Raw genomic sequence first — 21,193 nt, 5'->3', positions numbered from 1 at the left:
TGTATTTTGGTTGTGCCACTCTTTAATTGTCTGTACTTTTTTTGTAATGGACACTTGAACCATTTCTTTCTTGTCTGTACCGTTTGAAAATCATGTATTTTTGGTGGTAACGGGCGCCCATACCCTCCAGCGGATCGCTGTTCCATTTCACGTTTGGCTCCGTTCCATTTGCCTTTCTTGTATTTTTGGTGATCTTTTCGCACTTTGACTCGACTGTTTAAATATTTCATGGTCCACTTCGATATGACTTGCTACATGAGGAGCCGCGTAGAGGTGTTAAAATTAATTAGGTTGAGTGACGGTTGCTATGATCGATTTCCTGTTCGAAAGCAGCAATCTATCAACAGTATAGTAAAGAATCTATTTCAGTCGCGTGTAATGTCTAGATCGAGCTTGCCGCAAAGCAATGAAGTCTTTGTGACTAGAAAGCTTGGCTTCTGTGGAAACGCACAGTTAACTGGAACCGAAAACTCCGCCGATCTGTCCAGAAGCCTGACTACACATCGACCATCGGTAACGGAAAAAATGAACTAAATGTTTTCGTTTTCCCGCCAATCTATTAATTGGCGCGCTAAATGGTCCTAAATCGACAAACCACAACATCAATGATTTGTTCGCCCATCGTCTCTACGATGCAAATTTAGAGTTTGTTTTTCGGCAAGCTAATGTTCTACATCATTTTCCAATAATTGAATGATAAATAAAGTCAATCGTCATCCTCCATTCGTCCGCAAAAGGAAAGTGCGATTTTTATGTTTACGTTATATATTTGATCAGGACTCGCGATTTCATGATTTGGTTTGAAATTCATGTACGGCCGTTACCACCAAAAATACATGAATTTCAAACGGTACAGACAAGAAAGAAATGGTTCAAGTGTCCATTACAAAACAGTACAGACAACTAAAGACACAGACAACTAAAAACACTCTCAAGACAACTAAAAACACTGCCAAGATATCGAAGGAGTTCAGCGGCGAGCCGCCAGATTTGTGAAAAACTTCTGAACGATCTGAACTGGCACTCATTAGAACTGAGACGCAAAATTGCGCAACTTATACCATGTACAAAATAGTGAACAATAAAATTGCGGTCAATATCCCGGAGTACATTGCGCACCCCTTGCGTGTTACAAGGTCCTATCATAGCAGAAAGGAGGAGAAATGATATCCCACGAGTCTCCGCGAAAAATTATCAACTAGAAGGTGTCAAATATCGATGCGAAGGCGAGCACGCGGTCCGAAATCGACTGAATTTCAAGTGGCTATTCATAACACTCCCAATCAATAAATCATATGTAAATTTGAAATATGCTCCAACAATGCGGCTAGTTAGGCCAAATGAGAATATCTTCGTGATGATTACGTAATGATTACGTAAGAGCAGTGTCATAAATAGCGAGCGGACTGTCCAGTCCACTCACACTCAGTTTTTCCAGCGGAACGAGGGGAAAGAAACTTTGAGTTCGTTTTGGCGGTTCGATCCTCGCGATAGTTCACATAGATGGCAGACGCTGCAGATGCTGTTCAACACCCAAATCCTGAACCACCAGCGGCGCCGAATGCTGCACCCGGTGAACCTGTTGTAGAACCGCCGCAGGTATCCGGTCACCTCGCCACCAGGGAGTCTCACCACCAGCCAACTCGCCACCACGAAACCGTCTCGCCACCAGCCAACTCGCCACCAAGCGAAGTCTTCTCTGATAAGCCGAGGAGAAATAGCTGTTCGACGACTATAACTTTCATCGATTCGCTTGTCTTGCTCATCCAGCAACACTTCGTTCACAATAGCTGAAGCCGGCCGGAACAAGTTCTCTCGTGCTACCTGTCAAAACAAGGATAATATATAAATTAACGGTTTACCTAAAACAAGGAATCCGGAATCCGGAATAAAAAAAAAACAAAAATGAAAATTCGTCGACATGAAAATTTCAAAGAAGGTTAAAGTCACTTGGGAAACAGTTTTTATAGCTCTTGAAAAATTATAATATCAGTCAGGAGCCCAGTGAAATTTTAAAGCGTAAAACTTTAAAACACACCAGAACGACACCTATCTATGTTTATAAAATCAAATACACGGAATCCGTAAATCAGGAAAGACTTTCTTTTCTTTCTACTTTTCTTTTTCTGTGTAACTTGCCGTATGCTGATTGGCTTGTGAGTAGGGGATTTTCGTTCTTTCGGAAAAGCTAGGGGAGAGAGATGTGTACGATTGGTGGTGTTTTGATAGGCACAGTAGGCAAATTAGCGCATTCACAATGGTGACGATGGAAATATATCTTTACACGTGTCATAACATTGTGACTAACATATATTACGGCTCAACAAATTGTTTGGGCATAAGGGTGGGAATGGGGCTTAAAATATTTGGACTTATTACCTCTAAATCAAAATCAATAGATCTACGGCTTCCAAGGTATCTGGAATTAGAGGATATAAAATAATTTGTTATCTACATCCTGCTATTGTGATTACTAAATTATGAGAAATCGTTCACAGGCTCCTGAAGTTCTTACTGTATTTCAAAAAAGGCTATCGACATAAAACGTTTCCTTTGTACCGGCAGCTCGACACTCTTTTGTAAAAAGGTGCATAAATGAATACATGCATACATTATTGAACGTACGAATGTATGCCGGCAGGCATGACAGAACCACGAGAAAGTGAGTCGGTAAGCGAAGGAACGAAAGGAATGAATGAATGAATGAATGAATGAACGAACGAACGATCGAACGGACGGACGGACGGATGAATAAATAACTTTGCCCGCTGTCTATCCAGGGTCGGTGCCAATTCGAAGCTTTTTTTTAGATGAAATCTAAGCTACCCCCATACGGACTTGTTTCAAGACTTTTTATATTATTATTCAAAGACAATAAGTCTTGCAAAGAGTTGATGAGGGATAAACGCAACACTGACTCTTTTCTCTAGTTACGTTTCATTGTCTATCTATGTGCTATGGCAGGAGGAAACGTTATCGAGTAGGAAGAGGTGTGGGGGTATTTAAGGGTACGTTTGAAGATTGGGAACCTTTATTCCAAATGAGTGGCTCAACTGCCTAAGCAATTGAAATCTAAGGGAAACTTTTGAAAATTTCACTGGGCTCCTGACTGATATTACTTTCTTCCAAAAGCTATAAAAACTGTTTCCCAAGTGACTTTAACCTTCGTTGAAATTTTCATGTTGACGAATTTTAATTTTTTTTTATTATTCCGGATTCCGTGTTTTAGGTAAACCCTAAAACAGTGTAATTTTTTTTTTTTTTTTTTTTTTGAACAGGTTTTATTTGCTTTACATGACACACTATTTAACAATGATATATGTACAGATTACTTACAATAATTACTTTTTTTTTTCTATTATGATGCAACACACAAAAACTAGTTACAATACAATATTTTACAGTTAACACGTCCTACATCGATGACATTGTTTACAGCTACTTACACTTAAAGAAAAGAAAATTAACTCATTGCAGTACCAGTGCATAAACTATTAATAATATTAATATAAGAAAGAAGCGAAACACGAATTAAAAGGAGACAAAGCTGAACAAGGACAAGACTGCGCCGAAGAAAATTATTATAGCTTTTAGTTGCTGTTGCATGACTGGTGTATCTATTTTACATACATATAACTACCCCCTTTTTGTTCAAAGGTTAATATTTTGACGAAAATAGAAAAAGAATTTAAGGAAGAGCACATTTCTCAATTTGCCATTGCAATAAAACTTTATTTTGAAATTCCTTTATGGTTGGTTTCCTCTCAAAGTATTTGCAAGCGTAAATGTATTGTTTTAGTAAAATAACGAATAAGTGTAATCTGCGTATTGGGTAATCAGTTAATTGTTGAATAGCGGGTATGTCGTTTAAGGTTATTTGTTTATTGGAGAGACTAATATCAGTGTTATTTACATGATTAAACCATATTAACGCTTCAGAGTAAAAGGACTGTGACACAATGCAGTCTAAAAAGGTATGTTCAATAGAGTCTTGATTAGGACAGAAACAACATGTTTTATCATCGGCTAGTCTAAATTTGAAGAGTTCTTTTTTGGTTACTAGAATTCTATGTAAAAGCTTGAATGAGAACTGCCTTAGTTTATTATCTCTTGTTGAAAGATATATAAATAAGAATTTATTTTTCCATTCTGAATATTCGTCGGCAAAGTTGATTTTCCAGGTTTTGATGCCAGTTGGCTCCACTGTCGAGTTTTTGTTCAGCACTTTATAATAATGTTTGCAGCGCATGTTTGCTAGATCTACGGGCGTACTTTCAGGTGACAAGGATACCGTAGTTGAATTTAGTAGCTGTTCATGTGACGGTACTTCAGCTGACATGGCTTTCTTTTTCAAATCGGAAGGGATAGCAGCCAAGAGTTGAAAGTAATGAAGATAATTTGTTTTAATACTAAACTTGTTTTGAAATTCTGCGAAAGTTAAGAAATTCCCATCAGCATTAAGAATATCTTGAATAAAGAAGATTTTCATATTAAACCAAGATTTCCAAAATAGCATCTTTTTCTCGATGGTTATCGCTTCATTATTCCAGAGCAGGAAGTTACCGTACGAAAATATTTTAGTCTTGTTCTTGAACTCTTGAAAATACTGTAAAAGCTCCCGATAGAAAGTAGGTAAATTATTGTTGATACAGGCAGCATTATAGTTCGTTTGAGAAGGAACTGTAACCCACCATGTGTGGAAAGATAATGATTGGGGATTGCTTTCCATGAGTCTCGGGAATTACTCAGAAATCTACTTATCCAAGCTAAGCGTAAAGACTCGACTACTACAGGAAAGTTAACAAAATTAAGACCTCCTTCCGCAAGGGGTTGATACATAACCAATCTCTTTATTTTATCTTTTTTGTTTTTCCATAAGAAATTGAACAGCTCTGCTTGGACATTTTTTATTACTGAAGTCGGGACAGACAGCATGGACGCTGCGTAGACCAATTGAGACACTCCTAACGTCTTAGCTAATAAAGACTTACCGTAGAGCGTAAGATCCCTAGAAAGCCATAAATTCAACTTAGTTTTCATTTTTCTAATCCTATTCACGAAGTTCTGTTCAACATTCTTAATTTGGTTATACGACAGAAACGTACCCAATACTTTAATTGGATCTTTTGTACTTTTGAATTCCAGTATCTTAGAACGGCTATGTTTCATTGTCCCTAGCCACATTGCCTTAGTCTTCTTTTTGTTTAATTTTAAGCCTGAAACCGTTCCGAAACAATCAATGACTTGGAGATGTGATTTAAGAAAGTCCACGTTGCTAGTTATTATGGTCGTATCATCTGCGAATTGTGAAATTTTTACTTCTTGATCATTTGGTAACTGTATGCCTCTACAGTTTGGGTTTTGGCGTATCTTAAGGGCTAACAGCTCCACTGCGAGTATGAACAAGCAGGGGCTAAGCAGACACCCTTGCCGAACTCCTCTTGATATTTCGAAATAATTCGGGTCATATATCCACCATTCATGACAGAACTTTGTACGTTGTTATAAAGAACAGAAACCCATTTTTTAAAATTATCTCCGAAATTAAATGCCTCTAAAGATTTTAATATGAAGTTCCACTCCAAGGTGTCGAATGCCTTTTCAAAGTCTACAAACAGAAAAATTCCTTGAAACTTTTTAGTATCCGAAAATTCCATTATATCGCTCAAAAGTCTAATATTTTGGCCTATGTATCTGCCACTAATAAATCCGGTTTGATCTGTATGAATCAATTTTGGTAAAATTTGTTCCATTCTCTTGGCTAGTACTTTTGAAAGGAGTTTATAATCAACATTAAGTAAAGAAATAGGACGCCAATTCTTTAAATCCGTCAGGTTAATTTCACCTTTTGGGATAAGTGTTATTGTTCCTCTTTTTTGTGAAATTGATAAAGATCCTTTTTGAAAAGAATCGTTGTACGAGTTCAGGAGGTCTTTTCCAATCAAGTCGAAGAAAGTTTGGTAAAATTCTTTTGTAAATCCATCTTCTCCTGGAGATTTATTGTCTGCAAAAGATGCTAGAGCACCTTTTAGTTCTTCCAAGGTCAAATCCTTTTCTAAGGATTCCTGTTCATCCTCCTTTAATTGTGGAATGTTTAAACCCTGATCAAAAGCATCGCTATTACAAATTAAAACAGTGTAATAGAAACTTACAACTTTAGATTGGCTTTGTTCATAGAAGAAATATTTCTCCAATACGGACCTCACATATTTACATATCTACTGTACCTGTTTCACGCGAGACTGGATCTGGGTTGACGCCAGGACACCAAATTCACCAGGGTGGTTGTGGCCATCCAGTCCCGGGAAGAAGGCACCGTCTCGCTGGATCACCCAACAGTCATGTCTCGTTCACATGACCCTGGCATGAGCTTTCCTACAAAAACTGCGATTCTTTATCCGGTTAAACTTTTGGGTTGAAATAACACAGTTATTACTAATATTGAATGATACTATGGAAACGAATCCACCGGTTTGGAAGTCGTTCAGGATCATGTAAACATAGAAAGCCTACTTACTGACTTTAGAGTGAACTTCAATTGAGTGTCAAACTCAAAGTAATTCCTCTAACAAACCAGAATAGTTCGGTGAACCAATCAGAATTCAAAGCAGAGTGCTCTAAACCTAGTTATTTACCTACTTAATTATATATATATATATATATATATATATATATATATATATATATATATATATATATATATATGTATATATATATAAAGCATTTTTTTTTTTCTTATCTTTGACTTTACATAAAATGATTTCACGTTCAAAATAAGAGGAACAATCTTAGCATCTTGTGAAAAAAAAAAAAAAAAAAGCAATTGTTGAAAAAATCCCAGCGTATTTCTTAACTTGTTCTCTCAAAATTAATGGATTTCAAACAACCGAGCTCTCCCCCGTTGACTACCGCCTTGTTGTGGTGGGGGAGCTTGCGTGCCTCGATGACCCTGAGAGCTATACCGTCGGAGATCTTCCTCCAGCAGGTTCAACCTTGGCGGGCAGGTCGAAGGGTAGAGGCCAGACTAAAGGGTAGTCACTGGTCCTCCAGGTTGGGGGTTGGGCGTGCGGCTAATCCCCGCACCTTATAAAAAATGTCCGATTACGGAAACCGAAAAGAAGATTGACGAACTCATCCGGGGGTGTCGTCGGGCGACGTGTGAGCTACCCGATGATGGCTTCCTGAGCTGGAATTCTGGTATCGCATGTATGACAGATGTGGGGCAAAGCCGCAAGGACCCCCGCAACAACCCGGCCTTAAGAGTCCACGTGGGCCCAAAGAGGATAAGTAAGTAAGTAAACAACCGAGCTCTGATCATTCACAAAGCACCCCTTATCACGTCCAGGCAGCGCCACATCTCTGTATGCCACCGCGCCAGGAGTCTAACAAAACTTCTTTTATTATATGTACGCGAGTGTTTTGCCGCAAAATACACCACTGGTAAAATTCATACGAAACTACATCTAGGACCCGAGTAGCGTATTTTCTATTTTCCTCACCAGTGAGATTACTGATGACGTTATTCTCGGTTGTCTATGCAAACAGTCGGTGATAATTAAGTGAGCAATAGATTTGTCTCTATAATAAAAAGAAAATTACATGGTGGCTTTAAGACATGAATTTTATTTTCTTGTGTTAAATCAAAAAACAACATTTCACTGGTTGTTTTTACCACTCGAAACTAGAATTCATATCTTCGCGGCGCCGTGTAATATTCTATTTAACCATTCATGGACAAATGGTCTGTTTACAAGGAGAGGGAATAACTCTAGAAGAGAATATGTGATATTTGTCAACGAGCTCAGTTACAAAACGTAGAAGAGACTAAACAACATCTCACAGGTCATTTGTGGGTCAAATAAGGATTAAAGCCAATATAAAAAAGTCAAGTCTCTAAAGCTTACTAGCTCAGGATAGGTCATCGGTGACAACACTCGATGCAGTTCCGTATTCTGGCGGACATTGGTTCCGTTAATTGACTACCTTTTATTCTTCTAAGAAACGAAATGAGGCAAAAGATACAAGGTACGAGACAATATATTTCCTTGAACTAACAAATTCTTGAACTAGAATGTGCATGAACTTACTAAAAGGGACTGAACACCCCCGCCGCCTTCCATGATCGTGCTCGTTTGTTACAGTCAATCCATGTCAGGCACGCGTGACTATTATTTCCGAGAATGAAATAAACATGCGTTCGAATTCCTTTGTAAAGCTCGGCATTTGAATGGAATAGAGAACATTCCTCTGGACTGAAACCTTTCCGAAAAAGACGAATTAACTGACAAAAAAAAAAAAGATTCAAAATACTTGAGAGACAATTGTTATTCTTGAAATACTTGTGCTTTAATGTAAATTGCTTTAATGGAAATTCATAGTTCTATACCGTCAATAAACTAGGGAAATTTCTACGAGAACTCTGAAATCTCATTGCCGACATCAAAACTGACATGTAAATAGGCCTTATCACGGTTTTCGACGCCATTTTGACGAGTAGGCAAACAGGCCAAACAGAAACAGAAAAAATTGGAGGGATCTACGTAGCTGTGCCAGAAAGCGTCCAGTCGTGTTTTGAACTTTCCATACATTTTCCTGTATCTTTTTCCCGCGAACTATTTTTAGTAGCAGTTCACGGCTGGTTCGCTTTACAGACAAATGTATGGAGCACGATCATGGAAGGCGGCGGGGGTGTTCATAGTAAGTTCATGCACATTCTAGTTCAAGAATTTGTTAGTTCAAGGAAATATCTCGTACCTTGTATTTTTTGCCTCATTTCGTTTCTTAGAAGAATAAAATGCAGTCAATTCACGGAACCAATGTGGTCCGTGCACACTTCGGCCAGTCTAATTTTTGATTTTTCTAACAAAAACGGAAAAAGGAAATATTACTTATCCTTATCATATTTACATATTTTAAAGTACAGAATGAAATGGAAAATAAAGAAAATGGTCAGAAAAATCGATCATTTTTCCATTTTTCTAATTTTGACGTTAAATTCAAAAATACAAAAAATACTGTTAACGGCTAAAAACTATTTTGCTTCTTTATAATTTTTTTGTTGTTGTTGAAAAGTGAGAAAAATAACGTAATCTCCGAGTCCTAGATAATTTTTCTATTTTTTCCGTTTTTCCCCAAAAACAGAAAAACAGAAAAATGAAAAAAGGATATTTATTCACACCATTTTTTCAATTTTTTTCATTTTGTTAAAAAATGAAAAAATAGAAAAATGGCATAGATATCATCCAATTTTCCATTATCCTATTTCCACATAAAAAATTGACAAAAGTTAAAAAATATCTTATCATTTTTCAAATTTTTTTTATTTTGACTTGAAATATACCCAAAAAATTAAATATATTAAAAATATATTTTTTTAGGTACTGTTTAAAGCGACAATTTTAACAGTGGTCCTTTAAATCTTATATATATATATATATATATATATATATATATATATATATATATATATATATATATATATATATATATATCTATTATTGTCACGAGTGTTTTCCAATCGCCAGCAAATAACAAGACAACCTTTGATGTAACTTTTTTATAAAATTACCAAATACACCTATGAAGCAAATGTTTCGTCAAAACATTTTCCTGGTGTCGGGGCAAAGGGCCTGGGAATGCCTTACACTCTTGGCGGGAAACCTTGAAAAGATGGCGGGCATTGAAGAGGTTGTAACTGTTCGTTATGTAAGAGAGCTTGTTGAAGAGCAAGAAAAAACACATAGAGAAGTAAGTGACATTTTAAGGCAAGAGCATCCTGGAGTTCATGGACTATCCGAGAGAAGTGTCCGCCGGTACTGTGCTACGAATGGGATACGACGTCATGATTCGCATTTAACTCGTGGAGCTGTCGATGAGGTGGTGGCTTCTGCAGCTGCTGAGGTGAGGGTACATGTCGCATTTTCTATAATATTGGATTCGAAAGCTATACGATGTCCTTCCTTGTAGCAAACCTTAAGTTGTGAACTTGTTGTTGTATTGTTCACCTATGTAGCGCCATTTGAGGCGTCACGCAACGTTCATCGCTAAATGGACAAGGAATGCGTTACTTTCTTGCTCCCAATTCTGGAACTCCTTGCCCTAGCATACCGTATTTCCTCGAATAATAGGCGGGGCCGATTATTTCTTTTTCTCGCACGAAAAGAGGGCGGTTATTGGATTCGTAAGCTATTCGATATCCTTCGTTGTAGCAAACCTTAAGTTGTTGTATTGTTGTTGTATTGTTCACCCATGTAGCGTCATTTGAGGCGTCACGCAACGTCATGCTAACATCAACGTCAACGTAATCATGGGACGGCTATTATTTGAGGAAATACGTTATTAGAACACCAAAAACAACGCTACATTTAAATATTGACGTAAGACTTTCTTCTCATGTATGAAGGAATGTTGAGTGAGTTTCATGATTAAATGGCCAATTCAATTTATTTTTTATACTTAGACAAAGTTTTTTAATCGTAAAGGTTGGTGCTACATACGGAAGAAAGATGATCACTGGCCACATAAAGCATTACACAGGCTTGCGACTGGGAGTAAACAGAGTGGGCCAGGCACTCAAACGTGTTAATCCACACCAGCGCCATGAACGACAGACATCAATCACCCGCCACTTAAACCCTGTTCCATATTATGCCGAATATTTTGGACACAAGCTCCATCTTGATCAAAACGAAAAGCTTATTCGTTATGGCGTGACAGAGGTTATAGCAGTAGATGGCTATAGTTCCTTTATAACTGCTACATCGGTAATGCCATTGAAAAATAATATCACCATCTACAGGGATGTATTCAGGTTAGCTCTGACATGAAATATATATTATTTGTACATTTTGCAGGTTTAAAAATCCTCAAAACTTCTCACTTGAATTAAAAGGTACAATTTAATGATACTTGTCATCCACTTGTTCTATTATTAGGGAAACCATACTACGTCATGGTTTGTTCGACCAAGTGAGAGTGGACCATGGAAGGGAATTTTATTTAGTGCTGACGGTTCAGGATCACCTAAAGGAGTTACGGAATAATACATCTAGACAGCCGTACATACAAACGCAGTCAAAGCAGGTACGTGGTAATAAAGAGGGGAGGAGAAATGAACCAGTTATTTTCCAAAATGATCCGTGGACGTGGACCTGAAAAAAATTTTTTACGGGTTTTCTGAAATAAGGTGTTAAAGAAAATATAACTCCTTACGAACAGGTTGAAAACCTGACAGGCTGCAAGTAATCCGCCATGCATCCCTCTTTCCATACTTAAACGGCGACTGATTCTGCATTCTCATCCCCAGAGCTTCCTGGAGGGCTTTTAACACTGGTCAAAACTAAGGATATCGTACGTTCTTACATATAATTTGTAAAATAACAGGTGCTCCATCGAACAGCTATCTATCTTAACGGGCGCTTACATCCAGCGGTTATTCGTTAATAGAGCTTCCCGCCCGCCATCTTGGTATTTGCTGCAGTGCGAGGCATCACAATTTGTAGAAGCTGAAGTGTCTGACGAGAAAAATGAAAATAATACAGATATTGACCCTATTTAGGCTACCATAGCCACTGAGGCAACTCTTAATAGTCCTGTAAGAGCTTCAATTTCTAGAAAACGCAAAATTCAGGTCAATGAAGGTAAATACAAACAACGAGGAAGCGGTAGCTCAACCTCGTCCTCAGGGAAAGGAAACCCAACATGCGGTTCGGATCGCGTGAAAGAATAGGTAAATTACACATACAACTTCATGTTTGGAGTAGTAATCTAGAACAAAATGACTCTCAAAAGTAAGCAACTTTTCTAAATTTGGGTGGCAACTTTAAAATTTTTTAGCAACTTTAGAGCAACTTTTGAGTGTATTGTCAAGCAACTTTTGCTGGATTTACTAGCACAATCTATTCATGCCTATTGGCGGAGTCTGGTGTTGATTAGTATTTGTTTTACTATTTTAATTCTTAATTAAAGAACCATGCTGTGGAACGGCTCTGGGTAGAGGTTAACTGTCGCACAAACTATCCTATAAAGAGAGCACTGGTTCAAATGGAAAACGATGGTGTCATTGATATAGAGGATGAAGTAACAAAGTTCTGTGTCTCTTGGGTGGCGAACAAAGTAGTGCAAGTAGGACTAAGCTACGTGGTGAACTCATGGAATTCACACCCCATTCCAGGTAAGGAGTCCTAATCGAAAAAAAATATATAGCAATAATAAAAAGTCATCGTACAGCATCAAACTGAAAGTTCCAGTGTCTGTGTCACTGATCGTGACTTGGGAGTCTTTGTTGCTAACGACCTCACATGGAGCAAACAAGTGTTTGAGCAGTCGTGTTGCGCAAATAAACTGTGAGGTTACATTAGACTTAATACAGGATTAATACGAAGCACTGACGTTAGGCGATCGGTCTATCTCACTTTAGTTAGACCTCTTTTTGGCTATGTAATCCAAATTTGGGCTCCTCAGTCTATCGAACTAATTATAAGAATTGAAAGGGCACAGAGGCGTGCCACTAAATATATTCTCAAATTGCCTTTTTCCTGTACAATTTCTTACATGGATAGACTTAAATCTTTGGATCTGCTTCCATTAACATTCTAGCACGAGTATCTAGATATGGTGGTTTTTTTTTTTAAACATTCATGGTCTATTATCGGTAGATCCATCAATTATTCTTAAAGCTTGCATCACGAGGCCTTCTAGATCTTCATCTAGTGTTGTTATTAAATTTGTAGAGCCTAAATGTAAGACAGTAACTTATCAAAAGTCCTACATCATCAGATGCATACGCGTCTGGAACGTTGTTGCTGATGAACTAAACCTGCGCATAAACGTCCTGAATGATTTAAAAAAAATAAAAATAATAATAATAATAATAATAATAATAATAAACAGGCAATGGTAGAGTATATCAAAACTGCCTTAAGAAATTATGACTGTGAAAATGCCCGCACTTTTAAGTGTCTGTCTGTCTCAAATTTAATAAGTGTCGAAATCTTGCCCAGCCTGTCTCGTGTTGCTTTTAATTTTGTGATTATTTTAATTATTCATATTTATTTATTTTTTAATTTTCTGGGCCCGCAGTAACTGGCTCGCGCTGTTGCAAATTCCCTGCCACTTTTTCTTTGTTATTTTGTTTGATTACCACCATGTATATATGTTGGCGAAGCTAATAAAATAAAATGAAATAAAATGTTAGGAATATTAAAAACAGACTAAAATATTATGTTGCATTGGATGAAACGGACTTTCGCTAACGGCTCAGCTATTGCTGTAAGTCGTTCGACTATTTCCTTCGGTTGGCAAGTGAGTTGCCAAGCGATAACCCATTGATAAACGGGATTTTTTTGTAACCCACGTGGGGAATTCTCCCTAAACTGAATTAAGGATAACCCTTCTAGATTAGTCAGACTTTTTTTCAAAAAGTATAATAGAAACGTGAATGAGATTATCTATAGATCTCAAACCGCAGATACTTCCCTTAAACGCAGACAGCTAATTTATGTATCTCGACAGTTTAGTCCAGACGAATAGTCGCTCATGCAGATCTGTAACTGACACAATCTTGCTATAAAATTTTGCAGGTAAAGGTCTTCCACTACAACGACGATGTACTAACAATAAGGCCTCTCCAGTTGACGGCAATGTAGTACCAACAGTCGAAGCAGCTGTGCAGATGTTTCGCGGCGATTTGACTCAAGAACACTCCTTTGGAAGGGATCCTTTGGCGGCCGATATTTCAAAAGCTGATGCCAGAGAAAGAGAGTTCACAAAGTACTTCCCGAGTTTCAAAGTTTTGTTTAATGAAATTGCCAATACGAACTATAACCCTTTCCAAGATGCTGTACTGTACTTTTTGAGGCTCACGGATTATCTCGCTTGCGCTTGAAGTTATAAATCGTTTCTTCAATACATTTTGAAAGTTCGTTTGAATAGAGAATTGAATAGAGATCCAAATAATCGACATGGACGTTATCTATAGACTGAACATCTTTGACTTCAGTGTTGAAAAAAAAAAACATTTTTTTTCACCGTTCAAATTTAAAGAGTAGCATATAATTTAATAATAATAATAATAATAATAATAATAATAATAATAATAATTTGAGGATATCTACGTCAACAACATCACTAACAATATAAGTTCATTCCACTTCAGAATTAGTTATTAAACAGGAAGCTTTAATCATTACCTTTATGTCCTTATAAAATGAACTATTGCCCTACGTACGTCTGATTACAATCTTTCTGAGACAACCAAGTAGTGGTGGAACACTGCAGACTACTGGTTACACATGGGTATTGCTCTGTACAAATACAATAATTATACTAAGGCAGAAATTTCAACCACATCAAGTAAATAGGGGCAGTTACATCTAAAATTTGAACTAAAAATGATGAAATGTCCTCTTCCTATGAAGGGTGTGTTGCTCATTAAATAGACTCATGGAGCTTTGAGATGATAACAGCGAAGTCTTCAACTCCTTTTAGAGGGAAATACTTTTCTCTTCCATCATCGCTTTTGCATACTGGGCAACGCCCATCCTGCCCATACCACCTCTCTACACAAGGTGTGCAACCAAGGAGTTGCTGACAGCCGCCAGAGACTGTGATAGGGCGTGCCATCTTAAAACAGATACAGCACTTAAAATTTTCTTTAATGCTAGTGAACAGTATGCTGTTACTTTGACCAACTTTAGCTAGGTTATCCAATTTCTCTGATATTTCGTCCAGCACGTCCAATTCCAAAGGCTCTCTCTCTGGTTTATATCTCTTGTTTCTCCCTTTGCTCCTGTCCGCTTGTTTTTTTTTCTTTTGGTAATCAGAGAGGGTAATGGCGTAGATTTTTTTTGCTGGAACATTCCAGAAATCCTCGCCTTGAAAAAAAAAAAAGGAAAAAACGTGAATTTTCAAACAGTTGATACAAGCATTTTTACTTTCCCACTTGCCCTATACAGTAGCTTCACTGTAAGATCACTTTGTTACGCCTCTTTGGTATCATGTTTCAGTCAAAAAAAAAATTAATCTGGCATCTCATTAGCTGATCGAAATGTGTTTAACAGCCTATTAACTGCCAGAAGTGATCAGTAGATAAATTCTCCTTATATTCTTAATATATATAATTGAGTAGACATATAAATAGATTACAAAAACTTTACAGTAAGTCCCTATCTAAATATATAACCCAAATTTAATGTGCAATAAAATATAAAGCAACTAAAAGAGTCGAAGTGCTTATCAGATCTTGTGAGTAAGTGACACTGTATGGGAACACATTTGGCTGATGGTGGCTGTGTGGACATCTACCAGGGGGGACTTTAATGAAGAAAGAAGTTAATGCCAAAATATAAATTTCAGTGGTGTGTTAATTAGATATACGAGGCTTTTATAAGGTCATTTACTGAAACCACATATATATCTCTATGCGTCCCAATCAGCAAACAGCTCGTAAAGTGGCTTATCTGTTAAAAAAGCTTACCCCTTGTTGACTCATTGTCCATTATTTCAAAGCCATGGACGTCCACGATCACCAAATCCTCGTCCATATTCAGATATTCTTTTACCAACTTTGCTACGTCGTTGACGTTACATTCTTCTGGAGCCAACCTCAAATGAGCTGTGTGGGTTTTCACAATTTCTTTATCTTCAAAATGTGCGAAGAAGACCACTCTTTTAAAGCAAGGTGATGCCTTGGTTTTTCCTCTGCCCTGAAATGTGGACAGCTTGCTGCTGACACTAGTGTGAGCTTTAACTTGTGTTGCTGTTGCTGTAGAACGCCCGATGCCAAACTGCTGTGGTGAAGGAATTAGGGTTTCATTGCAAATACCGGGCACATTAGAGCATTCTCCCATAACTTGGAGTGTAAGCTTGTCCTGCCAGAATGTAGCGTCAAATGCTCCTGTGATCTCACTAGGGAATCTAGCAATTCTGGTAAAGTCATCCTCAAGGTACAAAGTTTCAGGAACAACCTGAAAATAATGGTGAAATAAGTAATTTAAACTATAAAAAAGGAAAAGCCACGAGCAACTTAATTACTTGAAGGCGCAATTTCAACATTCAAAATAGTTTTCATTGCAAACACTTTATGGGAAGCGCGCGAGGACTATCTGGCTTGATTTTGGCGTACAACCTATGGGGGACGCGCGGAAGGTGGCTTGGGCAAGGGAAACAGGCGAGAGAAACCTTCCATAATGGTAATTTGCCCCGGGAACATTCAGGCGCATTCAGCTTTAATCCTATCAGAACTGTTTCGCTAAAAAACTGTAGCAAAAATAATTTTGTGTGCAATTTTATGAGCGACACTCCTTTAAGCCAAAAAGTGTTACAAGGAAAATAATTCAAAATTTATCATCCTTTATCTCAGTTTACATTGTGTAAATATCCTTCTTGGGATGTGGGAGTGGGAGATGGGGTGGTGGGGTGGGGACAGGCAACCATTAAAAATATCACCTACATGTCTGCAATCGATTACATAGCCGCTTTTCTTATAAACTCTTTTGAAATAAAACTTGCTGAATGTTTGACAGGTTTTTAAACCTTTTTTTTTTCAACCAAAATAAACAATATGGGCATGACGCGTTGCGTGACAGACGCACGCTTCATTGTCAAGTGCATGTGCAGCAAATTCCTCAACCCATGTCAGTGTTAAAAATGCTAGTCCGTTTCTAAACAGCTGTATTTAAGATCTCATTGTTTGATGCTTTATTATTTTGTGCCTGTGCCTATAATTATTATAAGAAAAAAAGAATGAGTCTATTTGCATGTATAAGACTTATTCTAATGGATTTTCTCTCGGAATAGCTTCCATTTCATTCAGTAAATTCCCTGCTCAAATATACAATAAAATAAGTTGAGAAGCAATCATGTTTGTACATTCTGTACTTAGCAAGCCGAGAACTTAACTCGACCTTCCATACGGCTCTTGGGCTCTTGGGTCTACATAAGTTCTTTAGAAAAGTTAATCACATGTAATATATACGAGCCAAGCTCAATAAAAAGACAAACCATGCAAGGCAGCCCTATGGATGTAAAAGTTGGGGAATTGGTCGATCAAGGAAGACAATGAAGACCATCATTGACAAGTGGCAGAGATATGTAAACTCACCTTAAATACGGACGAGATTTTGCTTACTTGGAGATCCTCCTCTCCCATCACTATCCTCTTCTCTCCGCTCCACAATACGAATTGTTTTAAGGGCCCAAGATCCATGGCTTCTGTTCACGGCAACTACAGACACTACAAACCGATCGGACTGGGCTTTGGCGGGAAAGAAGGATGCCAGCTGGGTCACGTGTTGAATTAATTGCCCGTTTGTAATTTTTTCGCGGTGTCTTTGGTGATTAACATTTGGGAAATTGTAAAATAGGTTTTAAAGGTCCAAAAATGGTCAAATTTTTTTACCTTTTTATTGCAATAATGAAAAACTGGATGATATATTTCAATTTTCAAACCCTACGATCAATTTAAGTGGAAAAAAAATGAACATCCTGTCGAAATCCTTGTGGCATTTTTCTATTTTTCATGAGGAAATAGAATAATGGAAAATTGGATGATTTCTATGCCATTTTTCTATTTTTTCATTTTTTGAACAAAATGAAAAAAATGAAAAAATGGTGTGAATAAATGTCCTTTTTTCATTTTTCTGTTTTTCTGTTTTTGGGGAAAAACGGAAAAAATAGAAAAATTATCTAGGACTCGGAGATTACTTTATTTTTCTCTTTTTTCAACAATAACAAAAAAAATATAAAGAAGCAAAATAGTTTTTAGCCGTTAACAGTATTTTTGTATTTTTGAATTTAACGTCAAAATTAGAAAAATGGAAAAATGATCGATTTTTCTGACCATTTTCTTTATTTTCCATTTCATTCTGTACTTTAAAATATGTAAATATGATAAGGATAAGTAATATTTCCTTTTTCCGTTTTTGTTAGAAAAATCAAAAATTAGATTGGCCGAAGTGTGCACGGACCAATGTCCGCAAGAATACGGAACTGCATCGAGTGTTGTCACCAATGACCTATTCTAAGCTAGTAAGCTTTAGAGACTTAACTCTTTTATATTGGCTTTAATCCTTATTTGACCCTCAAATGACCTGTGGTGTTGAAAAAAAAAAAAAAGAAAAAAAAAAACAAAACAAAAAAAAATGACCCCGACCCCGGCCCCGACCCCGCGTTTTACTGACATCCAATTTTGTTATAGCTTCTGCACACGTTTCTGCTTTCTATGTTTATCAACCAATCTCAACTATTCATTAGTATCATTTTAAACATTGTAACCGTTTATTTCTAATTTTTACTTAGCTTTTTGCGGCCCCTGAAGAATGTTAGTTTTGTCTGACCAAAATATTAGGAAAAATAACCGTTTGTAGCTGTGCGATCCAGGCTTGAACTTGGTTTTTAATACAGGCCTAAGGGCATATGGTAAAACAAGGACTGGAGTGGAGTGGACTGGATTTGTAAAACATGGACTGGATTAGTAAAAGGTGGATTAGTAAAAGGTGGATTGGTAAAAGGTGGATTAGTAAAAGGTGGATTAGTAAAAGGTGGATTGGTAAAAGATGGATTGGTAAAAGGTGGATTAGTAAAAGGTGGATTGGTAAAAGGTGGATTGGTAAAACAATAAATGAAACAATAAACTTTATTTTGTTTGCAGATCCTTTTAATAATAATAATAATAATAATAATAATAATAATAATAATAATAATAATAATAATAATAATAATAATAATAATAATATTTATCCAGGGAGCCCACTCGCCTTGGCGGTTTTCAGTGGGGCCCTGCAAATTAAAAATGAAATAAAAAATAAAATTACCTAAAAATTATTTCACAAGATCAAACGAATTTAAAAATAGCTAAAAAATCATCATTCACAAACTTTTAAGCTTTGCCTTAAAAAGGGACAATGATTTGATGTTTTTAAAGTCATTGTCTAAGCTGTTCCAGTCCTTAGATGTTTGATAAATAAAAGTTTGCTTGCCCCAATTGGTACGCACGCGAGGAAGGTGTAAATCATTACTTCTACGAGTTAGATAAGAATGAAAACTACTATTGCGTCTGACGTCAAATTTAAAATCAATTTCCCCTAACAGATATTTTTGCATCATAATACAGCGATGGAAGTGTCGTCTCTTTAAGAGGGGCTTCAGGTCCAGACGATCTAGTGCCTCGGTTGATGAACCTCTTGGTGGTAAATTAAATTAAGCAGGACCTTGGCTGCCTTGTTTTGAAGAACTTGCAGCTGACCCATAAGCGTGTTGTTATTTTTATCACCCCACACTGTATCTCCATAGTCAAACAGTGGGATGATTAAGCAATTGTATAGTGTTAGCTTAGTATGCAGAGGCAGAAGATGTCGTATTCTCTTTATCATTCCAATCCTTTGATTGATCTTTGTACTGATAGTGTCAATGTGCTCGGACCAAGACATAGTTTGGTTAATAACCACTCCCAAGTACTTAAACGAGCCAGACCTATCAATAGCAGAGGAATTTACCTCAAGAGAGACGTCACTAACTAGTTTAAGCTTCCGTGAGTGACCAAAAATAACGAAATTACATTGAGAGATATTTAAGGTCAACAGATTACTCGAAAGCCAGTTGGAAATTGTAGCCAAATCTGAATTTAACTTACTTTCAAGGTCAGAGAGATTAGTCGATGAGTAATAAATCACAGTGTCATCAGCGTAAAGAATAATTTCACTGGCAAGCTGACATGATGGTAAATCATTGAGATATGTCCAGGATCGACCTTGTTAGCAAGAATTTGCTAGCAAACTATTTTCGCAAAAGTAACGAGGATTTTCCTTGCTAGCTAAAACCGTTCATTACAAATATCGCAACAATCGCAAGAATAACAAATGTAACAAGATTCAAGACTTAGGAGAAGATGAAGGCAAGAAGGGCCCCGAAATGTCCGCAAATATCGCAAATATCGCAAAAGTAACAAGGATTTTCCTTGCTAGCAAAATCCATTCATTACAAATATCGCAAAAATCGCAAGAATAACTAATGTAACAAGATTCAAGACTTAGAAGAAGATGAAGGCAAGAAGGGCCCCGAAATGTCCGCAAATATCGCAAATATCGCAAAAGTAACAAGGATTTTTCTTTCTAGCAAAAACCATTCATTACAAATATCGCAAAAATCACAAGAATAACAAATGTAACAAGATTCAACACTTAGAAGAAGTTCAAGGCAAGGAGGGCCCCGGAATGTCCGCAAATATCGCAAATATCGCAAAAGTAACAAGGATTTTTCTTGCTAGCAAAAAGCATTCATTACAAATATCGCAAAAATCGCAAGAATAACAAATGTAACAAGATTCAAGACTTAGAAGAAGTTGAAGGCATAAGCATTGTTGGTCGCCATCGTCCAAGGTACCGTGACAGTCAATTCCTTCTACCACGATAGGCAGCCAAATGTTAAATGCGCCGGCCGAAAAAGGATGTATGCTTAAATATGTGCTTGGTTGTAAGCAGTATTGTTTGGAATGAAATAGAGCGCGTTACCGCTAAGGTGTGATTTAAATGAATTTTTTGTTTAATGTCGGCTACTGATGTTTTAATAGGGATGGCAGGCGTGTCAAAGACAAGGTTTTATTGTCTCGGTCCCAAGGGTGTATTGCTTGAACAGAGGAGGTTCCATTGTTATACAGATAATAAACTGAGTCCTAGGAAAATGATCTTAAAAAAGAGTAATTAAACAGAGTTCACGGATCACAAAGCAATGTTTATTATTCATAATTATCTACTCATTACTTTCTACTGTGTTTTTATTTTCCGATTGTAACACACACGACTGGACAACAGGAAGTTTCCCAAGATTATTTGGCGCTGAAGTTTAATTGCTTTGTAAGATACAATCGTCACGAGATGTGAATTTCCATCATTAACTTTCTTTGGCCTTGAATTTTTAAAGGACTAAAGATTAACAGAATTGAAGTACTCTGTTATCATTTTGTTGTAGTAAATTATTTTTGTAGCCACACTATTTAAGCATACTGTTTATATTGATAGCAATGAGTAAAAGTTTCCCAAAGACCGCGCGTTGTCTAGTAAATTTTATGGGTTTATCTCCTGAAAAGTTTTTTGAACACTTGTAAGAACTTGAAACGTCACGTTCGGTTATAAGTTCATTATTTTTGTAAAGGTGGCAACAATGAAAGGTGATTGAAACAAGTGGTTTGGGAAGAATT

The 21,193-nt window shown here is 37.0% G+C and overlaps 2 protein-coding genes and 1 long non-coding RNA gene across 3 annotated transcripts in view; 1 reads left to right on the top strand and 2 right to left on the bottom strand.

Moving 5' to 3' along the window:
• The first annotated feature begins 9,669 nt into the window (after positions 1-9,669).
• Positions 9,670-13,929, top strand: LOC146488539 (uncharacterized). The gene is made up of 5 exons (XM_085116528.1): positions 9,670-9,900; positions 10,482-10,810; positions 10,935-11,082; positions 11,968-12,172; positions 13,581-13,929. The coding sequence occupies exons 1-5, from the start codon at positions 9,670-9,672 to the stop codon at positions 13,883-13,885; spliced, it is 1,218 nt and encodes a 405-aa protein (XP_084972654.1). The 3' UTR covers positions 13,886-13,929.
• A 498-nt stretch (positions 13,930-14,427) lies between these two features.
• LOC146488538 (uncharacterized) lies at positions 14,428-15,989 on the bottom strand. The gene is made up of 2 exons (XM_085116539.1): positions 15,476-15,989; positions 14,428-14,873 (listed from the first exon to the last, which is right to left on the bottom strand). Exons 1-2 carry the CDS (start codon positions 15,846-15,848, stop codon positions 14,431-14,433), a joined length of 816 nt encoding a protein of 271 aa, XP_084972665.1. The 5' UTR covers positions 15,849-15,989; the 3' UTR covers positions 14,428-14,430.
• A 2,674-nt stretch (positions 15,990-18,663) lies between these two features.
• The window catches only part of LOC146488537 (uncharacterized), a 6,904-nt gene continuing 4,374 nt past the window's right edge, over positions 18,664-21,193 (bottom strand). Inside the window, exon 3 of the long non-coding RNA XR_014866068.1 lies at positions 18,664-19,470. This is a non-coding gene — a long non-coding RNA (uncharacterized LOC146488537). The remainder of the gene's footprint in view (positions 19,471-21,193) is intronic.

This window comes from Pavona decussata, unplaced genomic scaffold (assembly GCF_977016875.1).
Source record: "Pavona decussata unplaced genomic scaffold, jaPavDecu1.1 SCAFFOLD_9, whole genome shotgun sequence".
In the NCBI taxonomy this organism is placed as follows: Eukaryota; Metazoa; Cnidaria; class Anthozoa; order Scleractinia; family Agariciidae; genus Pavona; species Pavona decussata.
The sequence above is the reverse complement of the archived record's forward strand: the minus strand, read 5'-3'. Positions and strand labels throughout refer to the sequence as shown.